The sequence below is a fragment of the Pavona decussata genome, unplaced genomic scaffold (genome assembly GCF_977016875.1).
Source record: "Pavona decussata unplaced genomic scaffold, jaPavDecu1.1 SCAFFOLD_21, whole genome shotgun sequence".
Classification (NCBI taxonomy): Eukaryota; Metazoa; Cnidaria; class Anthozoa; order Scleractinia; family Agariciidae; genus Pavona; species Pavona decussata.
The window spans coordinates 1,751,517-1,776,702 of NW_028145444.1; the positions used below are offsets into that span (position 1 = coordinate 1,751,517).

At 39.0% G+C, this 25,186-nt stretch overlaps 5 protein-coding genes across 5 annotated transcripts in view; 3 read left to right on the top strand and 2 right to left on the bottom strand.

The window, feature by feature from the left end:
• The first annotated feature begins 286 nt into the window (after window positions 1-286).
• Window positions 287-6,619, top strand: LOC146486155 (nuclear pore complex protein Nup50-like). Its single transcript, XM_085098838.1, has 6 exons — window positions 287-397; window positions 592-638; window positions 2,310-2,352; window positions 3,376-3,928; window positions 4,501-4,591; window positions 5,219-6,619. The coding sequence occupies exons 1-6, from the start codon at window positions 326-328 to the stop codon at window positions 5,592-5,594; spliced, it is 1,182 nt and encodes a 393-aa protein (XP_084954964.1). The 5' UTR covers window positions 287-325; the 3' UTR covers window positions 5,595-6,619.
• Window positions 6,620-9,333: 2,714 nt separating this feature from the next.
• Window positions 9,334-10,329, bottom strand: LOC146486156 (putative protein-lysine deacylase ABHD14B). The gene has a single exon (XM_085098898.1). It carries the CDS (start codon window positions 10,288-10,290, stop codon window positions 9,511-9,513), a length of 780 nt encoding a protein of 259 aa, XP_084955024.1. The 5' UTR covers window positions 10,291-10,329; the 3' UTR covers window positions 9,334-9,510.
• Window positions 10,330-10,562: 233 nt separating this feature from the next.
• LOC146486157 (putative protein-lysine deacylase ABHD14B) lies at window positions 10,563-13,130 on the top strand. Its single transcript, XM_085098852.1, has 2 exons — window positions 10,563-11,772; window positions 12,056-13,130. Exon 1 carries the CDS (start codon window positions 10,621-10,623, stop codon window positions 11,626-11,628), a length of 1,008 nt encoding a protein of 335 aa, XP_084954978.1. The 5' UTR covers window positions 10,563-10,620; the 3' UTR covers window positions 11,629-11,772; window positions 12,056-13,130.
• Window positions 13,131-14,409: 1,279 nt separating this feature from the next.
• On the top strand, window positions 14,410-22,977 carry LOC146486158 (matrilin-1-like). Its single transcript, XM_085095885.1, has 7 exons — window positions 14,410-14,456; window positions 15,185-15,249; window positions 16,754-16,940; window positions 18,006-18,232; window positions 20,961-21,077; window positions 21,607-22,025; window positions 22,600-22,977. Exons 2-7 carry the CDS (start codon window positions 15,195-15,197, stop codon window positions 22,759-22,761), a joined length of 1,167 nt encoding a protein of 388 aa, XP_084952011.1. The 5' UTR covers window positions 14,410-14,456; window positions 15,185-15,194; the 3' UTR covers window positions 22,762-22,977.
• A 671-nt stretch (window positions 22,978-23,648) lies between these two features.
• Window positions 23,649-25,186, bottom strand: part of LOC146486159 (doublecortin domain-containing protein 1-like) — a 39,505-nt gene continuing 37,967 nt past the window's right edge. Inside the window, exons 38-39 of the mRNA XM_085098803.1 lie at window positions 24,817-24,917; window positions 23,649-24,454 (exon numbers count right to left, since the gene is read on the bottom strand). Coding sequence (XP_084954929.1) covers window positions 24,335-24,454; window positions 24,817-24,917 — 221 coding nt within the window. The 3' untranslated portion in view covers window positions 23,649-24,334. The remainder of the gene's footprint in view (window positions 24,455-24,816; window positions 24,918-25,186) is intronic.

Genomic DNA, 25,186 nt, shown 5'->3' on the forward strand with positions numbered 1-25,186 from the left:
AAGGGTGCTTGTTCGCTCGACTAATTTGAATACCTTGCGGGTATCCTGACAGACCCTGGGGGCATGGAAAATATATTTTGTGGCTATAAAAATTTGTTTTGACTGATTCCAGAGTGATTCAGTACTTGTAACTAATTAAAAATCTAGCGAAGGGTCAAACAATAAATTACAGCTTTTGGTTTATCATCGTTTTAGCAGAAAACGGTGATTTTTTTTCTCTGCTAAAGAAAGATAGGGATAAATTTATTACCCACGGAATAAACATCCCCACGTCCCACACTGCCTTCGCACTCGCGCATGTGTGACTTGTGGGTTGCACTCCAAGATGGCGAAGAGGGTAGCGGAGAAAGAACTGACTCATGACAACTGGGACCAGGAAGACGAAGAAGAAGAAGAAGTAAGCAACTCATTTCACTGCTGACAGTTTATTTTATCAATCTTTTTCTCTTCATTTGGAGTTTAAGTTGTTCAGACCAACAGTACAGTTGCAAATTTGACTTTTAATATCTGATGTGCATGGTTGCAGACGCACGTTTTTCCCGGTTTTTTCTTTATCTATTCCTTGAAGTTAAAAGCTTTCTTTTTTGATAGGCTGGTCATTTTAAAATTGCATCTGATGAAGATTTGAGCAAAAGAAAGTAAGTGAGTAACAGTAGATACTTATCTATAGACTGATCGATATATTGAAAAGCTTAATTTTTCTGTCCGTGAAGTCACCCGGCATTTTGAGCGATCTTTGACAGCAGGCTTGTTCAAATGGTACAGTATTTCCTTTTCCCCAGGGCAAAAGGTTGTTCATACCCGCTAACTGCGTACCCCCTTCATGACCTTCATAGCTGCCAATGTAGTCCATTCTTTCAGGTATATCTGCACTTTCCATTAGCACTTTCATAAGTTGAACTAGAAGGTTCGCATGGCTTTATGTTATTACTATTATTATTATTATTATTATTATTATTATTATTATTATTATTATTATTATTATTATTATTATTATTATTATTATTATTATTACTAGAAATACGTTACTCGCAAAACCTCGCAAAGCTAAGGCTGGGTGGACAGCTGTTTAGAAGTGACGTTTTTTGTCAGTTTGCTCTGTGGTTTCCTGATGTCTCCTTCTTCTTCGTTGCTCACACTGAGTTTTGTTGGTTAATCTCTCTCGGTGAATCTGTCTTGTCCCTTGTCCCTACTCAAATGCAAGCTACATTTTTTTTTCTATATAATTTGCCATTAGAATGTGAGTGTTGGAACAACAAATGAATAACTGATGCACTTAAGTCATCTCCAGGCAAAAAAATGGCTGTATGAGATAAACTAAAATTACATGAGGACAAGGATCTTAATGTATGAGACCAGGGGCACTTTCCATTAAGCAAAAAGTTTTGGTTTAACTGGTTAAAACACAAATAGTAGACACTGATCAAACAGAAATTTTCTGGAACAAACGAATGACCTTTGGAGGTACTCCACTTTTTCCATTCCAACTGGTTAGAATGAAAATTACGGTAAGTGTTCCTTTGGCATAAATTTGTCATTTCCATTTTGTCGTCTTCTTTCTCCACTGTATACTTTTTTCTTATCTAAACCAATGAGTTGGCAAGTTTGAAACAACTGGAAAAAAGCCTTTCCATTTGACACGGGAAATTTGTGAAATTTCCAACCAAAATTTTGGCTGAATGGAAAGTGCCCCAAAGGTTATTTTTCCCCTCGCAGTGGACCACATCTCATTGCTGTATCTATGACACACTGCTGAAAAATAATGTTGTTCCTTGCCTTGCCTCTTTATAAGCCACTAAATATGTTCATTTCAGAACCTCAGCTCCAAGGGTGTATGTGGTAATTTAAGCTCTATCAAGTCCCCTGTCCCCATCAAGGCCTCCCTTTCCACATTAGAAAACATGCAAGAAATACTTGAAAAGTCAGGTGTACCAGTGGCCAAAACATCCTTCAGTTTGTCTAGATAGGAAAACTTGATCTTGGATGTGCAGAACTATTATTTTATGCGAAAGTAAGATTGCGGACATTGTGATACACACTCCATTACTTCTATGTTTCACTGAGTAAGCAGTGAGGTAAAATTTGGAAAAGGTAAATTTTCGTTCCAAATCCATGATTTGAAATAAGCCCCTCTGGGAGCTTAATAGAGCTTGACCTGGTTGTCGCTAGCCCATGTTATCAAGACCTTATAAGCAGCCGACATTAACCCAAGTACCAAAGGTGGTTGGCAGATTTCCTATGAGACCTATCACTAGTTGTCTGGATTAATTTGTTAGCTAAGTTTTTTTTGTTTCTTCACTTCACTGTAGGATCATCAAGGCCAAAAGACGAGTAAACCCCTCAGATAAACAGGTATTAAAAAAACCCAACATGTCAATTATCTTACGTTAAAAACATTGAGGAAGGAATAAAGTTATGTGGACAGCTTAATTGTCTTAATGTAAGGAGTTCAATCAGTATCACTCAGTCAATCAATCTTTTTCTTGCCATGCAAGTTGTTCAAAGCATGATTACCATAAACAATAGTAGATAACCTGCACTTGCAGATAAGCTGGTAAAGCTACACCCTGATGTATAGTCAAGTCATAAGAAAACTTCTCTGCCCTTTAATTAATAATAAAAATAATAATACTTAGGTTCTTCTAGAGCACAGCTACATATAATTTCTCAGTGCGCTTTTGCAAAGTAATATAAAGCTAAAAAAGAAAAAAGATATCACACATTTCTAGACAATCAAAGTTGATTAAATAAAAATGTCTTGAGCTTTCTTTTAAAAGAAGGCAAAGATGGTGCATTTTTCATGTCTACTGGCAAGCAATTCCAAATAGAAGGAGCTACTACAGCGAAGGAAGGAGCACCGTATGCCTGGGTCTAATAATACGGTTGTTGCAATGTTAGTCCATTGGAAGCAGAGCGAAGACTATTAAGAGGGTAGTGAAGCTGTAGAAGGTCACTGATATAGGACAGGGCCATTTCGTTCAATAATAATTATATAAATTATTTATAGGTCATGGTTATGATCTTAAAATCAATCCTCTTGGTGACGGGAAGCCAATGTAGGCTGCATAATACCAGAGTTAACTTTTTATGTATTGACTACATAAACGATAAGTCTGAACAAACTCATACATGCACTTTAAGCTCTGAAATTGTAAGGAGGGCATGTTTACCTTCTTGGCAACAAGACAGCATTCCCTAAGAAACTTTTTGTTAGAATAAGAATAAAAGAAATGATCAAGTAAGACAAAAATGTCTTAAAGGTAAAACAAATTCTCCCAATTAAAATAATTTGTAGTTTATGGAGAACAGTTGGGAGAATATGCATGCTGATCATGGTGATCATGGCCTAAAGGTTAATTTTGTTGTGGTTCTTAGGGTGGAGGCATTTTCCAAGGATTCTCAGGATTTGGTGGGTTGAACAACAACTTCAAGGGTTTTGGTGCCAGCTCATTTCCTATAAAACCTCTCACAGGAATATCCAGTTTGTCATCAGGCCCATCAAATATGTTTGGTGGTGTTAAACCACCATCAACAGAGACCTCAACCAGTCTGTCTTTAGGGAAAGACACTAATCAAAATGGCTTCAAAGCTACTTCCTCTGGCAACTCACAAGCATATAAACCATCAAGTAGCTCTTATCAAGACAACATCAAGGCTTTAAACGAAAGTGTTGCTGCATGGATACAAAAGCATATAAGGTTGAACCCTTATGTTGACCTAACTCCAATTTTTAACGACTATAAGGAACACATGAAGAACATTGACCTGAAGTTTTCCAGTTCAACAAACAAAACAGAGGCATGTTCAACTGCGTCACCAGTAACAGGCACAACAAATCAACCTGCAGTGTCTTCAGCATTACAGTTCTGCGCTCCACCTCAGCCAACACAGGAAAAAGAAGAAACCAAAACAGAGGTAGTTAAAACAGGTGAGAGAGCATGTCTTTTGGTGCACTAGGGTTAGGGTTTGGGTTTGATTCCCGGACTCAGCGTTATATGAGTTTGAGTTTGTTGTTGGTTCTCGTCCTTGCTCCGAGAGGTTTTTCTTCAGGTACTCCAGTTTTCCCCTCTCCTCAAAAACCAACATTTCCAAATTCCAATTTGATTCTGGGATCTGAGGGTCACAGGTTTGTCAGTTGCAACAGACTGTTAAGTGTCATCCTCATCAAACAAAGTCAATTTAGTTATTTATTTACTGTTGAGTGGATCTGCCTCCTTTTATTTATCCCTTGGACCTGAGAAAGCAACCACTAGCAGGTGTTCCCTGGTTTGCTAAATAGTGAGTGCCCCAGTCATCCTCATCATCTTTTCTTCATTTCAAAGCCAATTCATTTGGAATTGGTTTCCCCAGTTAGTTCCTCAGCTGAGACAGTGTATCACCAAAAATATTCTAAGGTCAAAACTTAACAAATGCTGAATAATTGTTTTATGGCATGAGTAGAAATACTGGTACGTGATATTTTAATAGAAATATACAAAATTATGTAATTTGTTTTGTCAGAAGGTGCAAGTTCTGAGAAAGAACCAGCAACAGATCAACCCGGAACATCAGGGGAAGGAGATGCTGAAGACGAAGTTCCCAAACCACAAAGGTAACTTACTTTTTCAAGAATGTTTATCAATGATAAATACCTCTTACTAACCTTGTTTTCTTTGTCCCTATTGTAAGTTACGGACTGTTCTAACACAATTTGGACACAAAAATGTGAGAACTTGAAAAAAAATGAGCGTAATCCTTGCTGCCAAAGGTAATGTTATTTCAAAAGATATGTAAATTGACGCCATAACTTAAGTTCCTTGATCCCCTTTCTATGATATAATAATACCTTTATTTATTACCTTTGGCAATAAGAATAACGATAATATTACAGTTAAAAAGAAATTAAAAACACAACATGTATATATATACAGTCAAAATATGTCAAGCTAAGTTAAGTTAAGTTTAGCACCTCTAGGAATAAACGACTGTTTGTGCCTGCTAGTGCGTGATACAGGTATTCTGAGGTGCGCTGGGTTGGTCTTACAAGATCTTAGATTATGGCCATGATCCACAGCCTTGTCTAAAAAACATTTGCAAGGATGTGCTTCAGATTCTAGAATACATTTAAATTCTTGCCAGGGGTATCCAATATCAAGTACTAGTCAGCACATTATTGACCTGTAAGTACTACAATAAAACTGTAACGCCAATCACAGGTTTGGATTTTTTTTCATTTCAGTGTTGTGGTTGCTGAAGAAGGAGCATTCCATTCCATTAAGTGTAAGCTATTTTTTAAGAGAGAATCAACATGGGCTGAGTTGGGAATTGGAATGCTGAACCTCAAGAAACTTGACGGAAGAACGCAGGTGCTTGTGCGAAATGATACAACACTGGGGAAGATTCTTTTAAATGTCTACCTGGCTGAAAGCACCCCCATGAGTCGATCTGGGAAAAACAATGTCATCTTGGTTTCTTTACCAAACCCTCCTCTCTACACCAAAGACAAAGAGGGAGACAACAGCAAGCCAGCAACTTATTTAATTAAAGTCAAAACTGCTCAAGATGCAGATGAACTTTTTTCGCAGCTAAACACAAATAAAGGATCAAGTAATTAATAATGCACTCTCTAACAGTTTCAAAAAGTGGATGTGAAAACTTTGAGAGTAACTTTACCACTGGGCAGTACTGGTAAATAACTTTCAATCAAATGGAGGAACAATCAAAGAACTTGTGTGGCTATGAAATCGATTCAGAAGGCAATATTTATGCAAGGGTTGTGAATGGTAAATTTGAGACTTTGTGAGACACAAGACCAGCATCCTTTCAGCATGTCTAGAATATCTTCTTAGCTTGCAAAGAAATGTAGACTCTTGAGTAAATTGCAAAAAAGCAAGTGACATGTGAAATTTGACTTAAAATTTCTGAGACATCTAACATATGTTTTGAAAGACTGTTCACCACCCCTTTAAGCCAGCAACCTTCCCATCAATTTTATATTAATTTTATGCCACGGCATGAAAAATATTTTGAAAACTCAACACAAGTATGGGTTTTTTTTTTCCGATCACACAATCAAAGATTTTATCAGGTTAATTCACTTGTAATATCTCCCTTTCAGCTAGCATCCCAACCTCATGATTTTTGAAACCAAGAACACCAACTTATTCAACCAATCAGTTTTTATGATTTGTGGCACAGTAAATAAAAGCATTTCTGTCCATTTCCAGAAACATTAGTGCCAGTGCATGTAGGCTAATCACTGAAGTGAAATTTACCACAAGTCTGTAACATTGCATAGTTAGTATTCAGTGTGCCTGCTTTAACGATGCAAAAGCCTTTGTTTAATAAGAACAGCTGTCATTAGATCAGATGGATAAATTGTACTGTTTTTTTTAATAATTATTATTATATAACTACAAATTATTACTTGGAATTACAAGATTGGTATACAGAACTCATATTTTCTAGGAAAGGAAAACTTTGTTTTTATAACAATAATTATGATTGAACAATCTTATTTTTCAAAAATCCTGTCAGTAGTAGTTTTAATTTTATCTTTGTAGACTAGTGAATTAAATTTTGTGTCAATATTGTGTGTTATCTGTTTTGCATTAAATAAAGCAGTTTTATTTTTACCGTTTATTGTTCTTAAATAGATTTTGCTTGTCTCCAGTGCTTAAATGTTAAGATTAAGATTAACTAGTTCATTTACAGAATACCATTGCACCAGAAGACAAATCAAAATTACAGATACAAAGTGATACTGTGAGCCTAAGGGGCCACACAGCTGTAGCTTGACCCAGTTTCTGTAGTATAATGCAACCAAGAGTATCGCTACTCTGTCCTAGATGGGATGCTAGCCCATCACAGGATACCCAGCATAAAGTAACAAAGAGTATTGCCAATACTCCCTGGATGAGATGCTAGTTCATCACAGGATACCCAGCATGAAGTAACTACAAGTATTATTACTACTCCCTGGATGGGATGCTAGCCCATCACAGGATACCCAGCATGAAGTAACAAGAAGTATTGCTAATACTTGCTGGATGGAATGCTAGTTTATCACAGGATCCCCTGCTTCAAGTAACAACAAGTATTACTACTACTCCCTGGACGGGATGCTAGCCCATCACAGGATACCCAGCATGAAGAAACAAGGAGTATTGCTACTCTGCCCTGGATGGGATACCAGCCCATCACAGGATACCCAGCATGAAGTAACTCGCTGATTGGGCTGCTAGTCCATCACAGGATACCCAGCATCAAGTAACTACAAGTATTACTACTACTCCCTGGACGGGATGCTAGCCCATCACAGGATACCCAGCATGAAGTAACAAGGAGTATTGCTACGCTGCCCTGGATGGGATACTAGTCCATCACAGGATACCCAGCATGAAGAAACAAGGAGCATCACTACTCTCCCTGGATGGGATTCTAGCCAATCACAGGATACCCAGCATGAAGCAATGAGGAGTAGACCATCACAGGACAATATAACTTGGAGTATTGTTACTCAGTCGTTGATCATTGGGATGCTAGTTTTTTACAGGATACCCAGCTTGAAGTGACTCTCCACTGAATAGGATGTTAGTCCATCACAGGGTGTCCAGCAGCATGTCACCAGTACCTGGTTATAAAACTGAGTGAAGAGATACAATGTTTTTTTCTGTTTGTTTGTTTTGTTGTTGTTTTTCTTTTTTCTCATTTTACTTATTTCACTACACTTTACAAAAAAAACAAAATACGAGCAGAAGATAAAAAGAATACAGAGAAAGTGAGGAAGCTTTAGGAGAAACTATAGGGCTTATAGAATAAGGCTTTCTCACTGCAGTGTCGTTACATAAAAAGTTTTGAGACTGTGAAGCTGTTGATACAGTAGGCTCCTTTCAAATGAGACCAAGAGGACACACACAAATAAAACTGAATAATCATGTTTACTCATTTCTGTTGTTTGTGTCCTCTAAACCTCGATATCAAGTTGAATTTTAATATTTTGAAAGGAGCTTATTACATGGGTCCTTATTGCAGGTGGCTGAGGGCCTTAAAGAAATATGGTACAGTGTATACCCTTTTATCCTGAGTTCATCCTGAATCTACTTTTGTATATACTTTTGGGAACAGAAGGTTACTAATTAATTTATTAAACTTAATTCCATTTGTTCCACTTCACGTCTCATTCTTACATTGTATACTCACACACTGTAAAAATAAAGTTTACCATCACTATCATCATTATTAACTGTGTAATCCAAGAAAAAATATCCATACCCCCACCCCCAAACACTGCACACTGAATTTTCAGAGTGATAAGGGAGGTATGAATATTTTTTAAAACATTTCATTATTAACTTATTGGGTTTGTAGACTCCTAGGCGGCACATATAATTTTTCTTTCAGCAGAGGCAACGTTTGAGTAGAGCTGCAAAGCAAAAACTGCAGAGACTTGCTGTTTCCATGGGCTTGTTCTTAGAACTCTACTGAACAAAGTATTTGCCTGTTTACAACCAACATTGTCTGCTATGCTGGCTACTCACTGACAAAAGTTTACTGAACAAGACTAATTTTGTAGGAACATATGCATTGTCTGCTATAAATGACTTCTGTTGACTCATTACAAATTATTGCCTATTTTATAAGCTATTGACCACTCACGACACATGTTTTAAGGTATCTTCTGTCATGGTTGAACATCGATATAACAATTTTATTGCATAAATACATCAACCCAGAGAAGGACTTCAAAATATATAAGAAAACTAAAGACTTTGATATTTTTGATTTATAAAGAAAATGTTCTAAAATGATGCTTTTTTATTATTTCATGATAAACCGTAGAAGGAAAAGTCATCTGTTTTCTCAACACTAGGCCCTTGGGGGAGGGGTGTGGATATGTATACCCAAAAAGCAACTTAGGACAGACATCTGCAAGTTAGAAAGATTAACAGGAAGTCAAATCTTCCCCTCACCAATATGTGGTCTTAGGGAAGTGGTCAAAACTACTATACTCGAACAGGACCCACCATATCCCAAAATAGATGGTGGACTGCCTGCACTCCCCTTCCTCAACCTCAAGAGATGGTGTCGTCATTGCATAGCCACCCCTCTATCCAGCAGTGAAATATGACAATGAGATTCAAACCTCACTTTTGTTATTTATCTAGCAATGCTGACTCTTGGTAGCTGAATAATTCTGTGTCAACTCAAATTTTAAAGCCAATAAAACTTTGTCGGTAATGTTCACGAGATAGGTGGTGTCTTCGATAACCCCCCTACCCCACACAAGGCGGGTCCTCTTCAAACAAACTTGTTATGACCAGGTACCTTAGTTTCTGTAGCTTGTTGTAACTTTCAAGTTTTATCAACTGAGTTTTTAAGGTAATTTGGCCACAGTGAAGAGAATTGAGAAAACGCCCTTTGTCAGATTTCCCAACTTACTTTTCCAGTGACATGTTCTTAGATTTTCTACCTTCAAGTGAACCCACCCCCACAATTTAAGTGTTCATAATAATTTTAAAACCCTTACGCTCAATCCAATTTTGCAAGAAATTCAAGTACTTTGTCATGAAACTCTTTTGGATTGTCAAGGTAACATGGATGACTTGCGCCTTTCATCATGAAAACTTCACTGCCTGGGATCGCTTTCATTTTGTCAGCAAATTGTTCAAAACTTTTGTCCTTCTCACCATAAACTATTAAGGTACGAAGATTAACTCCTTTCAGATCATCCTCACTGTATTTTGCAACAGCTCCAGGGGCAACCGGAATGAAGCCTCGTAACTCTTTTCTGTGTTTTTCGTCCATTACAAACGGCAATGCATACGAACCACTCATAGATGGAGCTACAAGTACTGGCCGTTCTAAACTAAGTTTGTTTATTAAGTTGACTAGGAACTGCACTTTCTCTGACTCTTCCTTGGGTTGTTGAACATTCATGGAATCTCCATGATGTGGTAAGTCTACAGCGATCGCAGTATAACCTTTGGAGCTCAAGGCTTGTAATGTTCCAATATTTTGCCAATTTTTGGACGTGAATCTCGCACCATGCAACAGTAGTACTGCAAATTTCGAGTTCTCAGCTACAACCTGACGATAAAATACCCCTTTTTCCTTGCCATCCCAGCTGAGATACTCCTCCTGCACATTTTCATCTGCCGCCTGAATGTCCCCATTCTCCGTCACTCGAGCATCTGGCCACCAGTGCTTCCACAAAGAGGAATAGAAAAACAATACGGCTAAAGCAATTACTGAAAGCAAAGCGATGAGAACCTTCCATTTGATCGTCACGTTCAAAGCCAAGTTCGCCATACTGGTTGTACGATATCACGCTACGTGGGCATGCATCGAAAACAAACAAAACCAGCGCAAGGAGGCGGGGGAGGGGTGGGGACGAATAATATTATTTTGTTATCGTCCATATCCCATTTCATAGTCAATATAATGTGGAGATGTCAATCATTGCGTTTGTTAAAGTTCTCGGTGAAATTTATTCGTTATTTTTTTTCCGGAGTCGGTAAAGGAGCCAGGAAAATTAGGGTTACTTTTTGCATCAGCTGTGGTTGGTTATCCCCTCACCTCCCCCCAACTTGAAGCTTTCAGCCTTCAGGGTATACTGGCGCAAAAGTTCGAATTCGCTATATGTTTCCCCGACAATTTCCAGCTCTCTCAAACATTCATGTTAAAAAAAAAAAGAAAAAAAGAGAGAGCCGAAAGGATTGCGTGTCCTTTGCGTGTTTCCACCAAGATGTTCCAAAAAATGTTCGACCAATTAGAGCACGTCTTGTTAGTGACCCATGTTTTGGAAAGCCAGCAAAGTTAACCGGGAAGGTAAATTGGATCGCGCTTGAGTGCGATATGTCGACAACTTTACTCGCTCCACTAGCTGCGAAAACGACAGATTACATGACAGTGAGACGCATTCCTCCTTTCACCATCAATTGGAGAGTTATTATCGGTGTTTGTCTGGCGTTGACTATACTTTTATTGCATTATTTGTTGTCGCCTGGTGGAAATTTGTCTAATATGGAATTCCGAGGGTACCTCGAGTGGGAAGGTGAAGTGGACGGGATTTATTATCGTCAAGAAAGTCCCGCGGATGGTCGTTTTCCCGTATTGCTTCTTCACGGGCAGGCGTTCTCCTCTCAAACCTGGGATGATCTGGGCACTTTGAAGTTCCTGCGTTCGAAAAATTATGAAGTCGTCGCTATCGACTTGCCCGGTTATGTCAAATCGAAGGATTTTGGAAATATTCCCAGGACTTCTGACGAACGTGCAACGTTTCTAAACAAAATCATCGAGAAGCTGAAAATCGAGCGGCCTGTCATCGTTTCACCGTCCATGAGCGGGTCTTATTCCCTGCCTTTCATTTTCCAAGGGAATCAAGGGCGCAATCTGCGGGGATTTGTACCCGTGGCTCCGGTTGGAACCGGCGGATATACCGAGGAAGATTATAAAAACCTTGATTTGCCCTCTCTTATTGTCTATGGTGAAAACGACGAAACCCTGGGGCTGTCTTCCCTAAAAAATCTTAGAAACATCCCGGGGAGTTTAATTCATATGATGGAAGGAGCAGGGCATGCCTGTTATTTGAAGGACGCCGACGAATTTCATGAGAACTTGGAGAAATTTCTGAGCAAGCTTGAGTGACAGCTGTAATTTATTATTAATTATTTATTTATTTTACATCCAGTAGAAGTTCTGTTGTAGAGTGGTCACACTGTCAGATGGGCCAGGCCCACTTGAGACAAGTTATGAATCAGAGACGTTCCACTGTAGTTGCAGGATGCTAAAGTGTTGAACTGAGGATTATCGGTTACCGGTCAACTCGCCTACGTGCAAACTCGCCTATGCCAACTCGCCTACATAGGCGAATTTAGAACATAGCACGCTTGTTTCGGTTCATGGACTAAAGAACAAGTTAGATAAAACGTAAAGTTATAAAAGGCATACATTACTTGAGTGAACTCGCCTACGTCAGGAAGCGAAGTCACCTACATAGGCGAGCTGACAAGTTGTAGGCGACTTTGTTTGTAGGCGAGTTTGCACAAAGGCGAGTTGACCGGATACTTATAAGACAACTGTAGACAAAAAGTTTCTATGAAGTTTGAGTATGAGTACAAGGTTGAGTATGAGAGTGACTTTCTAATTTTAAACCAGTCATATCCCCAGAACTCTCATTGTTTACAGCAAATAAGACAGTAGAAACAAGATGATGATTATCATCATTGACAAGTGGTTGTCTAAACCTCACAAAACTGATTTTGAGAAGTCATAATCTTACTCACTTTTGTACTCATACTCAAATCTGAAGGTAACTTTCAGAACTTTGGACAAAAATATCCTATATCTCTCTAATATATGGGGCTTTATGCAACACATGGTGCAAACAGGCCTGTTAAATTAAGTAAGTATAATATATATATGCTTGGCATGTTAAACACCTAGTCTCATTTGAAATGGATGTGTCATTGGGTTGTGCAGAGGTTATCATAATCATCCGTTTCATTGAGTAGAGGACGAGTCCCTAGTGCCGATGTCTGAGCAATGAAAAGACTTTCTCAAAGTTTTTTGCTTTTTCTGTTCTAGTAGGTCCCAGTGCATAGATCAAGATTTTACTTCTCTCTCACCCTATACTTGATTACTCTCACCCTCACTCTGCACTTCCCCAAGTACTTTTGTTTTTTGTTTTTCTTCCCAAGAGAAAAATCCTGAGCTTGACATGTAGAGACAAGTGTAACCATTATATGCTTTTAACAAATCGAAGACAGTTTTCTATGGTACAGTTTTATTATACTCTTATAGACCATGAAATGACATCATAAAATGTTCAAAACTCAAATGGAGCGGCTTGTGGTTTCACTACCAAGTTTTGAACATTTTATGGTCGTGTCATTTTATGATTTATAAGAGTATAGAATATGAAAACTGCCGCAGGAATTTTGACAGTTATTGTAAAATCCTTTGTGGTTTGCAGGTTGGTGTAAGCCTAGTAACAGCTGTCACAGGCACCTTTACATGTTGACACAAAAAAATGTAATTGTAGGAAAAATAGAACATATGATGGGAGAATAATACAAGAAAAAATAATACAGTATTTTTTTTCTTTTTATCCAATACATAGCATAAAAGAAAATTCTTTTCAGGCTCTATATCCTTTGCTATTATAACTTGTTATAATCAAAGATTAGGGAGTCCATTTGATGATCTCAATCCCAGGCTCTCTCTCCTTTACCAAGTTGGTAATGATGTCATCCGCCCCTGCAAAATCTGCAGAGGATGTCAGATACCCGTCCAAAGATCCATTCATTAGTTGATCGACTGTCCCATACAATTTCCACTCCAATCTGTATTGGGAGTGTGTTCTTTCTATATGTCAAACGCAGTTGTTATTAATTATCTCATCCAGGAGATACTGAATCTCCTGCTTACACCAAACTGGCAAAAAAATACACATCTCTAGGATTGTCGCATCCATGTCAGTAGAGTTCCCAACCCACCATAAGGGCCGAGTTCTTAGGCGTTCTTGTTTTATTCTCGTGGAAGCCTCGTAACAAACTCCTTTGCAATACTTCACTTCCAGGGACTGACTCCATCCAGTATGATTGAAGCTACATGGAGCATTACTAACATAACTCCTCACCACCGGCTCGGCTCCACTCAGTCAACAGTTCGGAAAATAAGCACAATCTGAAGATTCAGTAAAATCTGTAAGATATATAAGAAAATTCTGCAGTAAAATTGAGGCTGATTTACATGAATACTGTGTTTTCACTTTTAAAACGGAATATTTTCAGCGAGGAAACCAGTTGCTAAGCAATCTGCTTTTAAAAACGGAGGGATATTTTCTTTTCTGAAGTTTTCATTTTCTTTTTAATGAGGTTTAACTTGAAATCAGTTTTACATCAACGAAACGATTCTGAGAAAATTTTCAATCTTCCTGGCTCAGCAAAAAAGTTCTACTTCTTGCAATCAAAAGTTTCTACTTGAGAGATTTACTGATGTATGAGCAAATAGAATATCGACAAACAAATCGCCATCAAAAGAAATAGAGTTGATTTTTAAAAGTTTACAGTAAAGTGTTCTTTATTGAAGTGTTCTTCTTAAGTAGTTTAAAAAACTGAAAAGATTTAAAACAGAGCTCGCACGCAAATGAGAATTAATTAAGAGTACACTGTGCGTAGAAAAATACATCGAGAGAATTATATCACATTTTATCAAAATAGTTTGACACATTCAGATAACATTATTTACTTCTATTCTTTGAATTTAAGTTGAAATTAATGAAGAAATCAGACGATTGTTTGCATTTCTTAGTAGAAGTGTCAGATCCGAACCTCTATGTAAGTTTAAAATAGTATAGTATAAATCACAGTCTTCGTGAATGTTTATGTGGCAGCGGATCTTTGTTCCGCACAAAAGTTTTTAACACAGCACCGTTTTGGCAAAATTATAATTGGTGTCCTCATCGAATAAAGGTAAGATACTGTACCACATTAGCCGCCATGTTTTGACTTTTATCTATAAATTTAAAAGCCCTTCAGAGGTACTCGACTGATTTGAAAAGACAGAACATAGAAAAATACAGCACCACAGGAAAGCATTGCTCAGTACCGAGACCAGCCTCTAAGGACAACATATCATGATGGCTAGCTCAGTAAGCAAACGTTTGAATCTGTGAATGTAACGCTGGTTTAATTCTTTCTATTCAGCTAACGGGCATTAATAAATAGCACTTCCAAAATCTAAGCTTGCTAACCACCCACTGCTAACTGTAATTTTAGGATCTCAGCCACAGTTCAACTTTTTGCAACTGTCTGTAAATCAGATCTACAGTCGACTCCCGATAACTCGAACCTTTAAGGGAAATTGAAAAAGGTTCGAGTTATCGGGAGTTCGAGTTATCGAGGGTAAAATTATATAGAAAATGACCTAAAAGGAATGAGAATTGGTTCGAGTTAGCGGGAGGTTCGAGTTAGCGAGGGTTCGAGTTATCGGGAGTCGACTGGACCTCTAAAATGGATTTAACGATTTGTAAAAAAGCGTTCAAAGTGGGGTTCTTGTATTAAGCTGACTTTTACCCTTTTACCCTTTACGTCAGGGTTTTTTGGCACCTCTGGCTCTGTTTGAGACAACTCTTCAAACTTTCGCACGGATTCGTTATACCTATTCGATGCCCACAAGTAGGTGCTGTTTATCTTCACAGCCCGGAAAGGATGGAAGTCTGGATTTGTATCCTTCTCTTTGTCTTACAAGCTGCTATTGTCACATGTAAGTAATAACTGGGACAAGCCGGAGATGTTTCTGATGTTGTTATAAGTTACTGATGTTATTGCGTTCGACGTAGAAAGAACGCTGCACTCCTAAGGCTGCATTCATTATGTATCCTACAGGGGGGGGCAGAGGATTTTAGGGGGGGATCTCAAATTTTTAGAGCAAAAAAAGGGGGGATATGAAAATTGTTTAAATATCTCCTGGGGGGATGCTTATTTTTTGTAAGATTCTGTCTAGCTTTTGTAATGGTTTTAAAAAGTGAGAAAAGAAAAGATAAGTACAGCAGCTTCTTTCAAGGATTGTAAGCAACAAGGGTACCTCTATTATTCTGAGAGACTATATATAGTACCTATTTTGAAGTTTTTCAAGTAGTGTGCCTGGCCTGTAGATGTAATGTTTCGATACAGTATAGAAAGTAAAACATCTAAAATGGAAATATTTAATGCAACCTCAGTCTAAGCAGCGCAACTTTATTAAATCAACGACTGCAAAAGAAAACAATGTAATTCAGTGCACAGTTTTATGAAATTGAACAACAAATATACACTTACAGTCACTCCAGGTCACGCGTAAACAGTAATTCCAAGAATGAAATGAACATTCGAATTTCTCTTTGTAATGTCCGACGTGTGAATGAAATGTTGGACATCTCTCTGGAAATCGTTCCGAAAAAGACGCATTAACTGAAAAAAAGATTCAAAATACTTGGGAAACGATTGTTATTCTTGAAATATTCAATTTTGCAATGTAAAGAAAAATTCATAGCTTTATACTGTCAATAAGCTAGGGAAATTCTGAAATCTCGTTGGCGATTTTCAAAACTGACATGTAAATTTCAAAACTCCGTTCAAATTTCAAAAATATCGTTCACGCGTGACCTGGGTTGACTGTAAATGTTCAATGAATTTTCTGTACCAGTTTGAAAGGGGTCCACATGCACCCCCTGCTATATCTGCCACTTATCAAGACAACAAATAATTAAGCCATTAAGGTTGAAAAAGAAAAAGATATGACCATAAAATGTAGAACATTGTCATATCTTGTGAGGGGGGAGGGGGGGGGGGTATTAATTTTTCGACTGATTGCTTGGGGGGGTTCTGAAAATTTGTATGGACCTTGGGGGGGATATAAAAAACCGAGCCGCTGAAAAAAAAAATCCTCTGCCCCCCCCTGTAGCATACATAATGAATGCAGCCTAATATAGATTGGAGTCGAGATTGTACGGGACGACGTTGATTGAATGAATGGATCTCTGGCATCCCCCGCAGATTTTGCAGGGGCGGATGACATCATCACCAACTTGGCAAAGAGAGCCTGGTGGCACCGAACGCACTCCCTAATCTTTGATCATTACTAGTTAAGTTACTAGTATCATAGATCTTCTACCTAGATCAGCTTGCAAACACATGTAACCTGCGAAAAACTCGAAAAAACTAGCCTGTAAAAATTTTTTCTGTATTTAAATGACACTATTATGAAATATTTGTTCGATCCTTTACAGCTGGGTCGTCGACACTGCCTCACAGCAAATGTGTGCGCTCATACAAGAAGCTGGGATGTTTCAATGCCTGGCTTAAAGCGAGTTCGAAACTTCTGAATACACTGCTTATAACCGACAGAGATCAAAGAAGCCCTCAAAATGATGGACATACCTTGGATTGGAACAACTGGGAAGCGTATACTCACAGGTACGGGCGCTAAAAAGGAAGCAGTGTTGATATTTGAAATTTCGTTTATGGTTGCATTTCAAACTCTTGGTTATTTTGTAAGTCACTAGTTTTCATGTCCAGCCGACAGCTGCCGCAGAAATGCATTCAAAGAAGCTGTGTCATGGAGAATTTTTACGTTTTTGGGGTCAGCTGTGGGGAAATTAAAATTAAGTACCTCTTGTCGTACAAATATAGCTCCTAAAACACCAAGGAGGAGATATCATGTGACTTTGTCAAGGAGAGAACAAACAATATCAAAATACAAGGGACGGGCTTGAAAAAATGGCCCAGTTATATCTGGTCATCTGTACTTCAGGAAACTAACGTATTTAAAGTTCCAGAAAACTGAAAGAGTGATTTTAAACCGAAAACTGTACCCTTATTTTTAGGCCTTCTTTTTTTTGAAACCTTGAAGTAATACTGAAATAGCTATAGGTGGCATGGCTCTCTTTTAATTTCTTAAAACTTAAATTTCTGTTTTAGGTCATTGAGTTTTCTAAGCGTTCTGCTCATGCGCAGCACTGCGCTCTCAGCTCTGATGATTTCTCGTTTTTCTTGTTTTCTAACCTGCGAACCGCTTCTCTTTTACGCCAGGAGCCCATTACACTGTTTACGCATACTTTAACGTGTTTAAGAGAGCCGTAAAGTGCAGGTTTCTATAATGCAAATTTTTGCTGGAAATGATATTCTGTCTGTGTGCTGTCAAGGATGCGCGCCATTAATCTCGTACCCCGATCTTAGTAGTCGGTTCGGGAATGTCGAAATGTGAGATCTCCACTCTGCCTGACCGTGGGAGACCTGGGTACGAGATTAGCGCGCCATAGTTCGCCATTCTTTAGTAATCAATCAAGCTGGAAATCGAAGGGAAAAAAGTTTTGCAACGACCTGGCTCCGCGACACTTTGAATTTATATTCTCTGAATTTTTCAACAATTCTGTAAAAACCGCGATTAGTGTTCTCAGTAGCGTTTAACTTTGACAGTTCAAAATGAAAGAAAGACGCTGGTAAATTGTTAATCGGTCTTCTGTTACTTATCCAATGCAGCCTGGCCTGCCGCTGTGCCGAGGCTGCACGAAAGAGAGGCTTCAAAGTGTTTGGGCTGCAGAACTATGGAGAATGTTGGAGTGGGCCTGATGCCGAAAAAACCTACAACCTTGCTGGTCATTCCAAGAAGTGTTTAATGACTCTTCAAAACCCCCTTGCTCCCTGCGATATGAGTGACCTCAGGGAATGCGTGGGCAAGCCTCATGTGAACTTCATATATGAGCTAGGTGAGTGAGGAGTGGTGGTTACATTCTATAGTTAATGGAAGAACGTTACAGCGGTTTTCATTTGAGAGTCATAAAACCAAAACCAAAGTCATTATTCTGGGCCCCGTTGTTCAAAAGCTGATTAACGTTAATCCCCGATTAAAAGTTAACCGAGGTTCTCATTTTGCTCGTTAAAAATGTCTTAGCAAGCTAATTTTAAGCTAATAGTAAAGTAAAGGCCAAGTCAAAACTGAAGGACAAAAGCCTTTCTGAAATATCTCTAATGACTAGTCATTAAAATCGAATGAAAGTTCATGTTAACCCAGAATTAGCTTAATCGAGCTTTGAACAACTGGGCCTTGGCCAATAAATGTAACCAGCGCCAAGCGCGGAAAAACACGTGCGAGCAAGGCGCGATTGGTTTTAGTTTTGCTTTTCATTGGTTGAGAAAATGGCGCAAGTTTTGCCAACCAATCGAAGAACGAAGTAAGTCAAAACTAAAGCAAACGCGAACTACTTTCGATACTCAATAGAAAACCACTCTATGTATTGAAAGAACTTACTATAAGGTTTGTGGATCTACTATGATATTTTAATAGAGAGTCACTTTTAGTTTAAAGAAGTTGCGGTGTGATACGAAAGACGTCTGAACTAAGCGTTTAGTGAGTTTAAAGCCCCACAGACATGAAGTGTGTGTTAACGTTTTATTCCGGCAACGCGGTTATTGTTTTGTTAGCCTCGGTGTAAAGTTTGCTTGTTATCGTTAACTTGTCAAACATGTAAAATTTAAAGGGAGTGTGTTATATTTCAAAGAACAACGAAGGTGCTCAGTAATACCTGTAAGCACGAAGGTTCTTGCATTAAATTAAAACCACGTGAACACAAATGCACACGCGTCAAAGGCTTCACGGGTAATCACTGCCAAAAAGGTATGGTTTCCATGGTGACAAGTGAGTTAGGTAGGTATATAAGGGTAGCACAGAACATCAATCAATAAACTTTAATCTTTTTTGAGGAAGCCGACATCGCGCAAAGTGGTTTACAGTAGGGTCCTCAAAAAGAAAAATTACAAAATAATAAAAAAAAAGTTCAATGAGTGGCAAATGTAAAAAAAACATTTAGGTAACATATCGAATAAGAGTAAACTAAGAAAAGCCAGAGATTACAATGAGATGTTAAAGCCAGGGACTGGGAGGTGTTGCTGCTTTCCTGTGGGTAGCTCACATGAGGTGCTTATAACTGCTTGGCGTTGATATTCTGCCAAATTTTACTTTTGAATTTGGGTTTACTTTGTGTTTAGTTCACTTATGGATATAAGGAAAACTTTCTGACAGAAATGAGTGGATTCGGTTAATTGCTTCTCACTCAACTAACGTAAATTATAGTGTAGGGAAAAATCTAATAACTCATCAGCACATACAAACAAGACAATTAAACGGAAAAAGACAAGAAAAGTTAGATAAAAATCAAATATTTGTATGGCCTGAAGGAAATGTTGGCTATGTAGCCTATGTATGACCACTGCACAGCGTGTGCAATTTTAAAATGCATGAGAAATAATAAAGTCAATCGCAACTGAGCCACTAAATTACTACGAAGTGTACGAGGCGAGGTAAGGTCACCAGTATGAAATTTAGGTGGTGTTTCTGTTGATTGTACACCGCTGAACAACTTTATTTCGCTCTCTCCGACGATTACACTCGAGCACAGAAAAGGAAAAAAATAACCGATTTAAAATGTAAATTTGAACTACTGAAAAACAAAAGGAAAACCTCTAGGACCAATGATTAGCTGGATTAATAATTCCTGTGAAGAACTTTGTGAATAAATTAAAAGCTCAAATAACATCCGTAAAAATAACTTTCACATCCACAAATATCCTTTTAGAGAGATGCTTAATTGGTGACATGACTTGGGGAAGTGGTCAAAACTACTTTCTCTAACAGGACCCTCCAAACCCCACAATAGATAGTGGCCTCTAGCTACCTGTACCCCTTTCCTCAACCTCAAAAGATGGTGTCTTTATTGCATAGACACCCCTCTATCCAGCAGTAAAAAATGCCAGTGAGATTCAAACCTCACTTTTCTTGTTTAACTAGCAATGCTGACTATTGCAAGCTGAATATTTCTGTGTCAACTCAAATTTTAAAGCCAATAAAATTTTTTCGGTAATGTTCATGAGATAAGTGGTGTCTTCGATAACCCCCCTACCCAAGACGGGGTAGGTTCTCTTCGAACAAACTTGTTATGACCATTTTTATACAAGAAATAATTTGTACTCGAATTGAATGCCTGAAGACTCCATGTAAAAACGGTGGAACGTGCGTGAACACTATAGGAAGCTTCAAATGTACATGTCGTCAACAATTCCAAGGAAATCTCTGTGAACAAGGTAATTAATTTCATTGGTTGTAAACGAACACCGAAGCGGGTAATCAGCAATAACCACATAGTGAATCGTGGGATAAACGAATCAGAACTCAAGCAGTAAAGGGTAACTGGTGCTAAGAGCGGGTAAACAGTTCATGGCTCTGTGTTTCACTTTGTTCCAGATTATAATAAATGTGCGGGAAAGCCATGTCAAAATGGGACCACATGCGTTACTCTCTGTAGTCCAGAGCCGCTCTCGTTTCTCAGAGCCGAGTACGATCGCTGCACCCTTAAAAGAGATGAGGGCCTCTGGTGTAATAAAATAGGGTGTATTTTAGTGATGTACCCGTGTTTGATGTTTGCCCACATCTTTTCCCAGATTTTAACGAATGTGCTTCAGTGCGATGTCAGAATCAGGGAACTTGTGTGAACACTGTAGGCTCGTTTAAGTGTCAGTGTAAACCTGGATTTAGTGGTCCACTCTGTGAAAACAAAGGTATGAAAATACAGTCGATTAAGGAAAGTTCTGTGAGCAAGGTTAGTGATACCGCACTATTGAGGTTTAGAAAACCACTCGGGTGCCGAACCCGCCTTTCCCGGGAAACTTTGGCAGACGTTCCTCAGGCAGGTTCCTTTATGACAAGCCCCTTGGGGATTTGCTTTCACTTCTAATAAGCTCTGTAAGGCGTAAAACCGCAAAAGATCTGGGAGCCACGCCAAGGCTAGAAAACCTAGGGAGAAACGCTTTCAGGATTTTTTTGACTCCAAAGGCAAAAGTACTTCCTCTACGGCCTAAAGGGAAACTTGTGAAGGTTTTAGAATCATTTTTGTTGGAGATAGTACATAGGTATCGTAGTTTTGACTTAAAATAATTATCTTGCGTTAACTTTAAAGTAGGGTACAGAAGTTATGAATAGATATTTAGAGCTGAAATGGCCAGGGTCAGCTTTAAGCTTTGTGTGGCACATTTCGATTGGTGCCTTGTAATGTTATCAGTGTTTTTACCTACTGGATTTGCCCTCTAGATGGCTGTTCTAGTCCTGGCATATATGACCTTGGCCTCATTATTGACGGGAGTGTAAGTGCGGGTAACTATGACGTCACTCAGACCAAACTCTTCCTTCTCAAGCTGATTAATCAATTCCACGTCAGCTCCAGGGCAACGCACATTGGAGCAATTGTGTACAGTGACAAACCAGAATTAATCTGCACATTCGCCGAATCGAGGTATTACGTTCCAATGTCACTGAAACTAAGGATTCTGGGACTGGAGTTCCCGGATGGAAACACGCGAACCGATAAAGCGCTGGGGATGGCGGGAAGAGACTTGTACAGCGACCGTGGCGGTGATAGGACTGGGGTTCCTAATGTATTGGTCGTAATAACAGATGACAATACTGTCCACGGCAGTGAGCCTTATAAGGATGTTCTGAAGCCTTTGAAGGTACAGAGGTTAAAATAAGCAACCCAGAAAAAGTTCAGACTCACAAATGCGGACTCCATGAGTCTCCGAAAGTTCTCCCAGTTTTCCCTCGTTAAATTTTGTGTAAAATTGAAGTGACAGATTGTTAGCCAATCACAAGCCTGGTTAGCCTTGTATCAGCCTGTAGCCGCCCTTTCTTCTAAAAGCTCATAAACCAAATTTGCCTCAGCGCAAGTTATCAGTACAATGATCTTTGAAAAGATTTTTAATTTTTGCTCGGGATAATTGATGTCAAAACAATTCATAAAAAAACAACAGATTCCGTCTGGCCGTTAGCGTATACTCTGGTAACACAAAGAGGACGTCAAAACGTGGTAAGAAAGTCTGTCCGTTATCAGAGAACACACGCACGATCAAATGGATCTATTTGTTACATATGAACACATATATAGCTAGCCCTTTTGTTTAAGTTTCTCTTACTTGCTTATAAAACACACTAAGAAATCGTTTTAAAACATCTAAGAAAACTACAGAAAATATTCCCTCAGTGGGAGAATTCCTTGAAGAGGTAATAAAATTTGTGCATTTTTGTCAGGACCGTGGTGTGAATATCATCGCCGTTGGAACAGGAACTGACGTCAGCAGGGACGAGTTGATCAAGATCGCCATGGGAAGACACGACCACGTCATGCAAGCTAACACAATCGAACATCTTAATCTTCGTGACCTCCAAGAAATGATTTACAAAACTTGTTAGAAAGTGACTTGAAGGACTTGCAAGTTCATACTGCGGTGATTAGACATAATGGGTAATGACACCGACATGAATCATGTGGAAGAAACAGTTTAGTGAATTGGGTCGTTCTAGAAGATCCTGGCTTCTGGTTAGGTGGGTGAACTGTGCATTAAAAATTTAGTTATAAAGTTGGCTGGGTTGTAAACACACAAAGTAGTAAAATTAAGATTTCAGTTGTGTTTTGCGTTTTATTATTAAACGTCGATATGTGGGATGAATCCAAAGACGTCGTTGTAAGTATTTGTGGGCCCAACACTCTGACTCGCTGCGAAGGCACTCGGTACCCCTAGTCAACACCACAATGTTGAGAATGATGTGTTGTTCGGTCAGTGACATAGGCAAACTCGGAAAAAGGAAATCTGCGTGCTCCTATCAGGAGTCGAATCTAAGATTTTCCGATTACTAGTTCGACTGCTCTACCACTGAGCTACATGAGACTCGTGGGAGCTTAGGCCATTAAACTAGGTTCATGGGACAAACATCCCGCATGCTGCTACTATCAATGTTGATGTAGCATATACGTAACGGAATAAATGTGATGGTGCATGTTAAGCCCGGTAAATAAATGAGAATGATGTATTGTTCAGTGAGTGACACAGGCATACTCGGAAAAAAGAAATCCGAGTGCTCCCAACCACAAATGTTCCATTTTGGAAAACACTTCACCACCCTATTGCATTATTTTTTACGTCACAATCAAGATGACGGATTTGTGATATAGGCGTATGAGCATTGCGAGGAAATTGGAAGTTGCCACGTCAGCATATCGTCAGAAGGACGCGAGATGTTACTTGACAACTGCACTGAGGAAAGAGTCGGTCTCAACCAAAAGCAATCGAACAGCGATCACCCGACCACACACTTTATTAACACTCTGAGAAAGGAGTACAAAATAACTTAATTAATCTGTCCACACAGAATGGGGATATCGAGGAATCACGCTGAGGGTATCTCGTGAAGATTTTCACCAACACGGTTCATTTTCACCTTAACACTAGCTTAGCTGGAAAATTCATCCTTTTTTCACAACAATCCAGGTCATTATTTCAATAAAAATCTCAAAATTAGGTGGCTTCCATGAGTTTTGTACAATAAATAAATCTTTTTCTGAAAAATAAAATATGTAAATCTATGTCAAAAAGGTTGATACAACTGCACTCTCAAACAGTGATCACTGGTGGCAAGACACTCAGTAAACACATCTTCGTCAGCCATCAGTAACCACTTTTGTGATAAATCTTCTGCAATCATCAGCGAGAGCTTGCCGCTCAGTTGACTGACATCCATCAATCATCAGTGAAGACTGGTCACGCAATGAACTGACATCTGTCAATCAACAATGACGTCTGGAGACTCGGTGACTTGTTTGTCCATAGCCAATGATCGCTGGACACAATTTGTCAACCATCAGTGACGGATGAAAAGTCATTGATGTGACTTCTGTCAATCATTAGGACAGTTGGACAATCGATGAACTGACGTATGTTATCATTAATGACAGCTAGGTATTCGGTAAACTGACATCTGTCAATCATTAATGACGAGTCGACACTCGATGAACCGACAACTGCCTTCTGGGTGAAAGAGGAACGTGCGACGGCGGAGGAGGGGAGACTGGGGCGGGCAAAGCCAGGATGGTGTTGTCAAATGTGACCTAATAAGGACAAACGTAAAACACACGAAAACCACTCAATCATGATAAGAGTGCAACTTTTACATGTATCTAAAACAAGCGTAACCTGATTGGAAAGGTGTGATACAAAGGATTACAATGGATTTTTGATGATACACTAAAGAAACCGAAGATCCCTAATGGCTTTTCAGGTTCACCCGAGGAATTCTGATCATCGCTGAAAATCATTCGAAGATATATAAAATGGTCCGCAAATGAAAAAGACCGCTGCAGTTTATCAAAAGTGCAATGGAAATTTTGCAGAACTGACTGGCTTTGTTTGGAAATGGAGGCGGTGGGTGGGAGGGGATTGTAGAGATGTAAATCTACCAATCTGCACTCACACTGCTCCTAGTAACAGGTCCGCCACCGGGCATGACTGCCCCTCCCGACTGTCTGTTTAAACGTGACCATGTTGCCTTCAGCTCTTGACGATGTAGACGGTCTGCAATAAAACGAAGGCATCAAATGACATGCGACTATACAGGATAGTTTATACGAAGTAGTCACTGCAGCGCGTCCTCTAAGAATCACAATATACACAGGTAATGTACTACAGTGTAAAATTTGTCTGAGCGAAATTAAGCCGCTTGTACAGAAAACGTATAACAGCATAGAGTGCAACGTAAGTCTAACATTATTGCTTAAATGTTATCGCCAGTTGCAAAACCAACTCAGCTACCAAAGGACTGTGTTGCAGTCTAAAGCCATGGT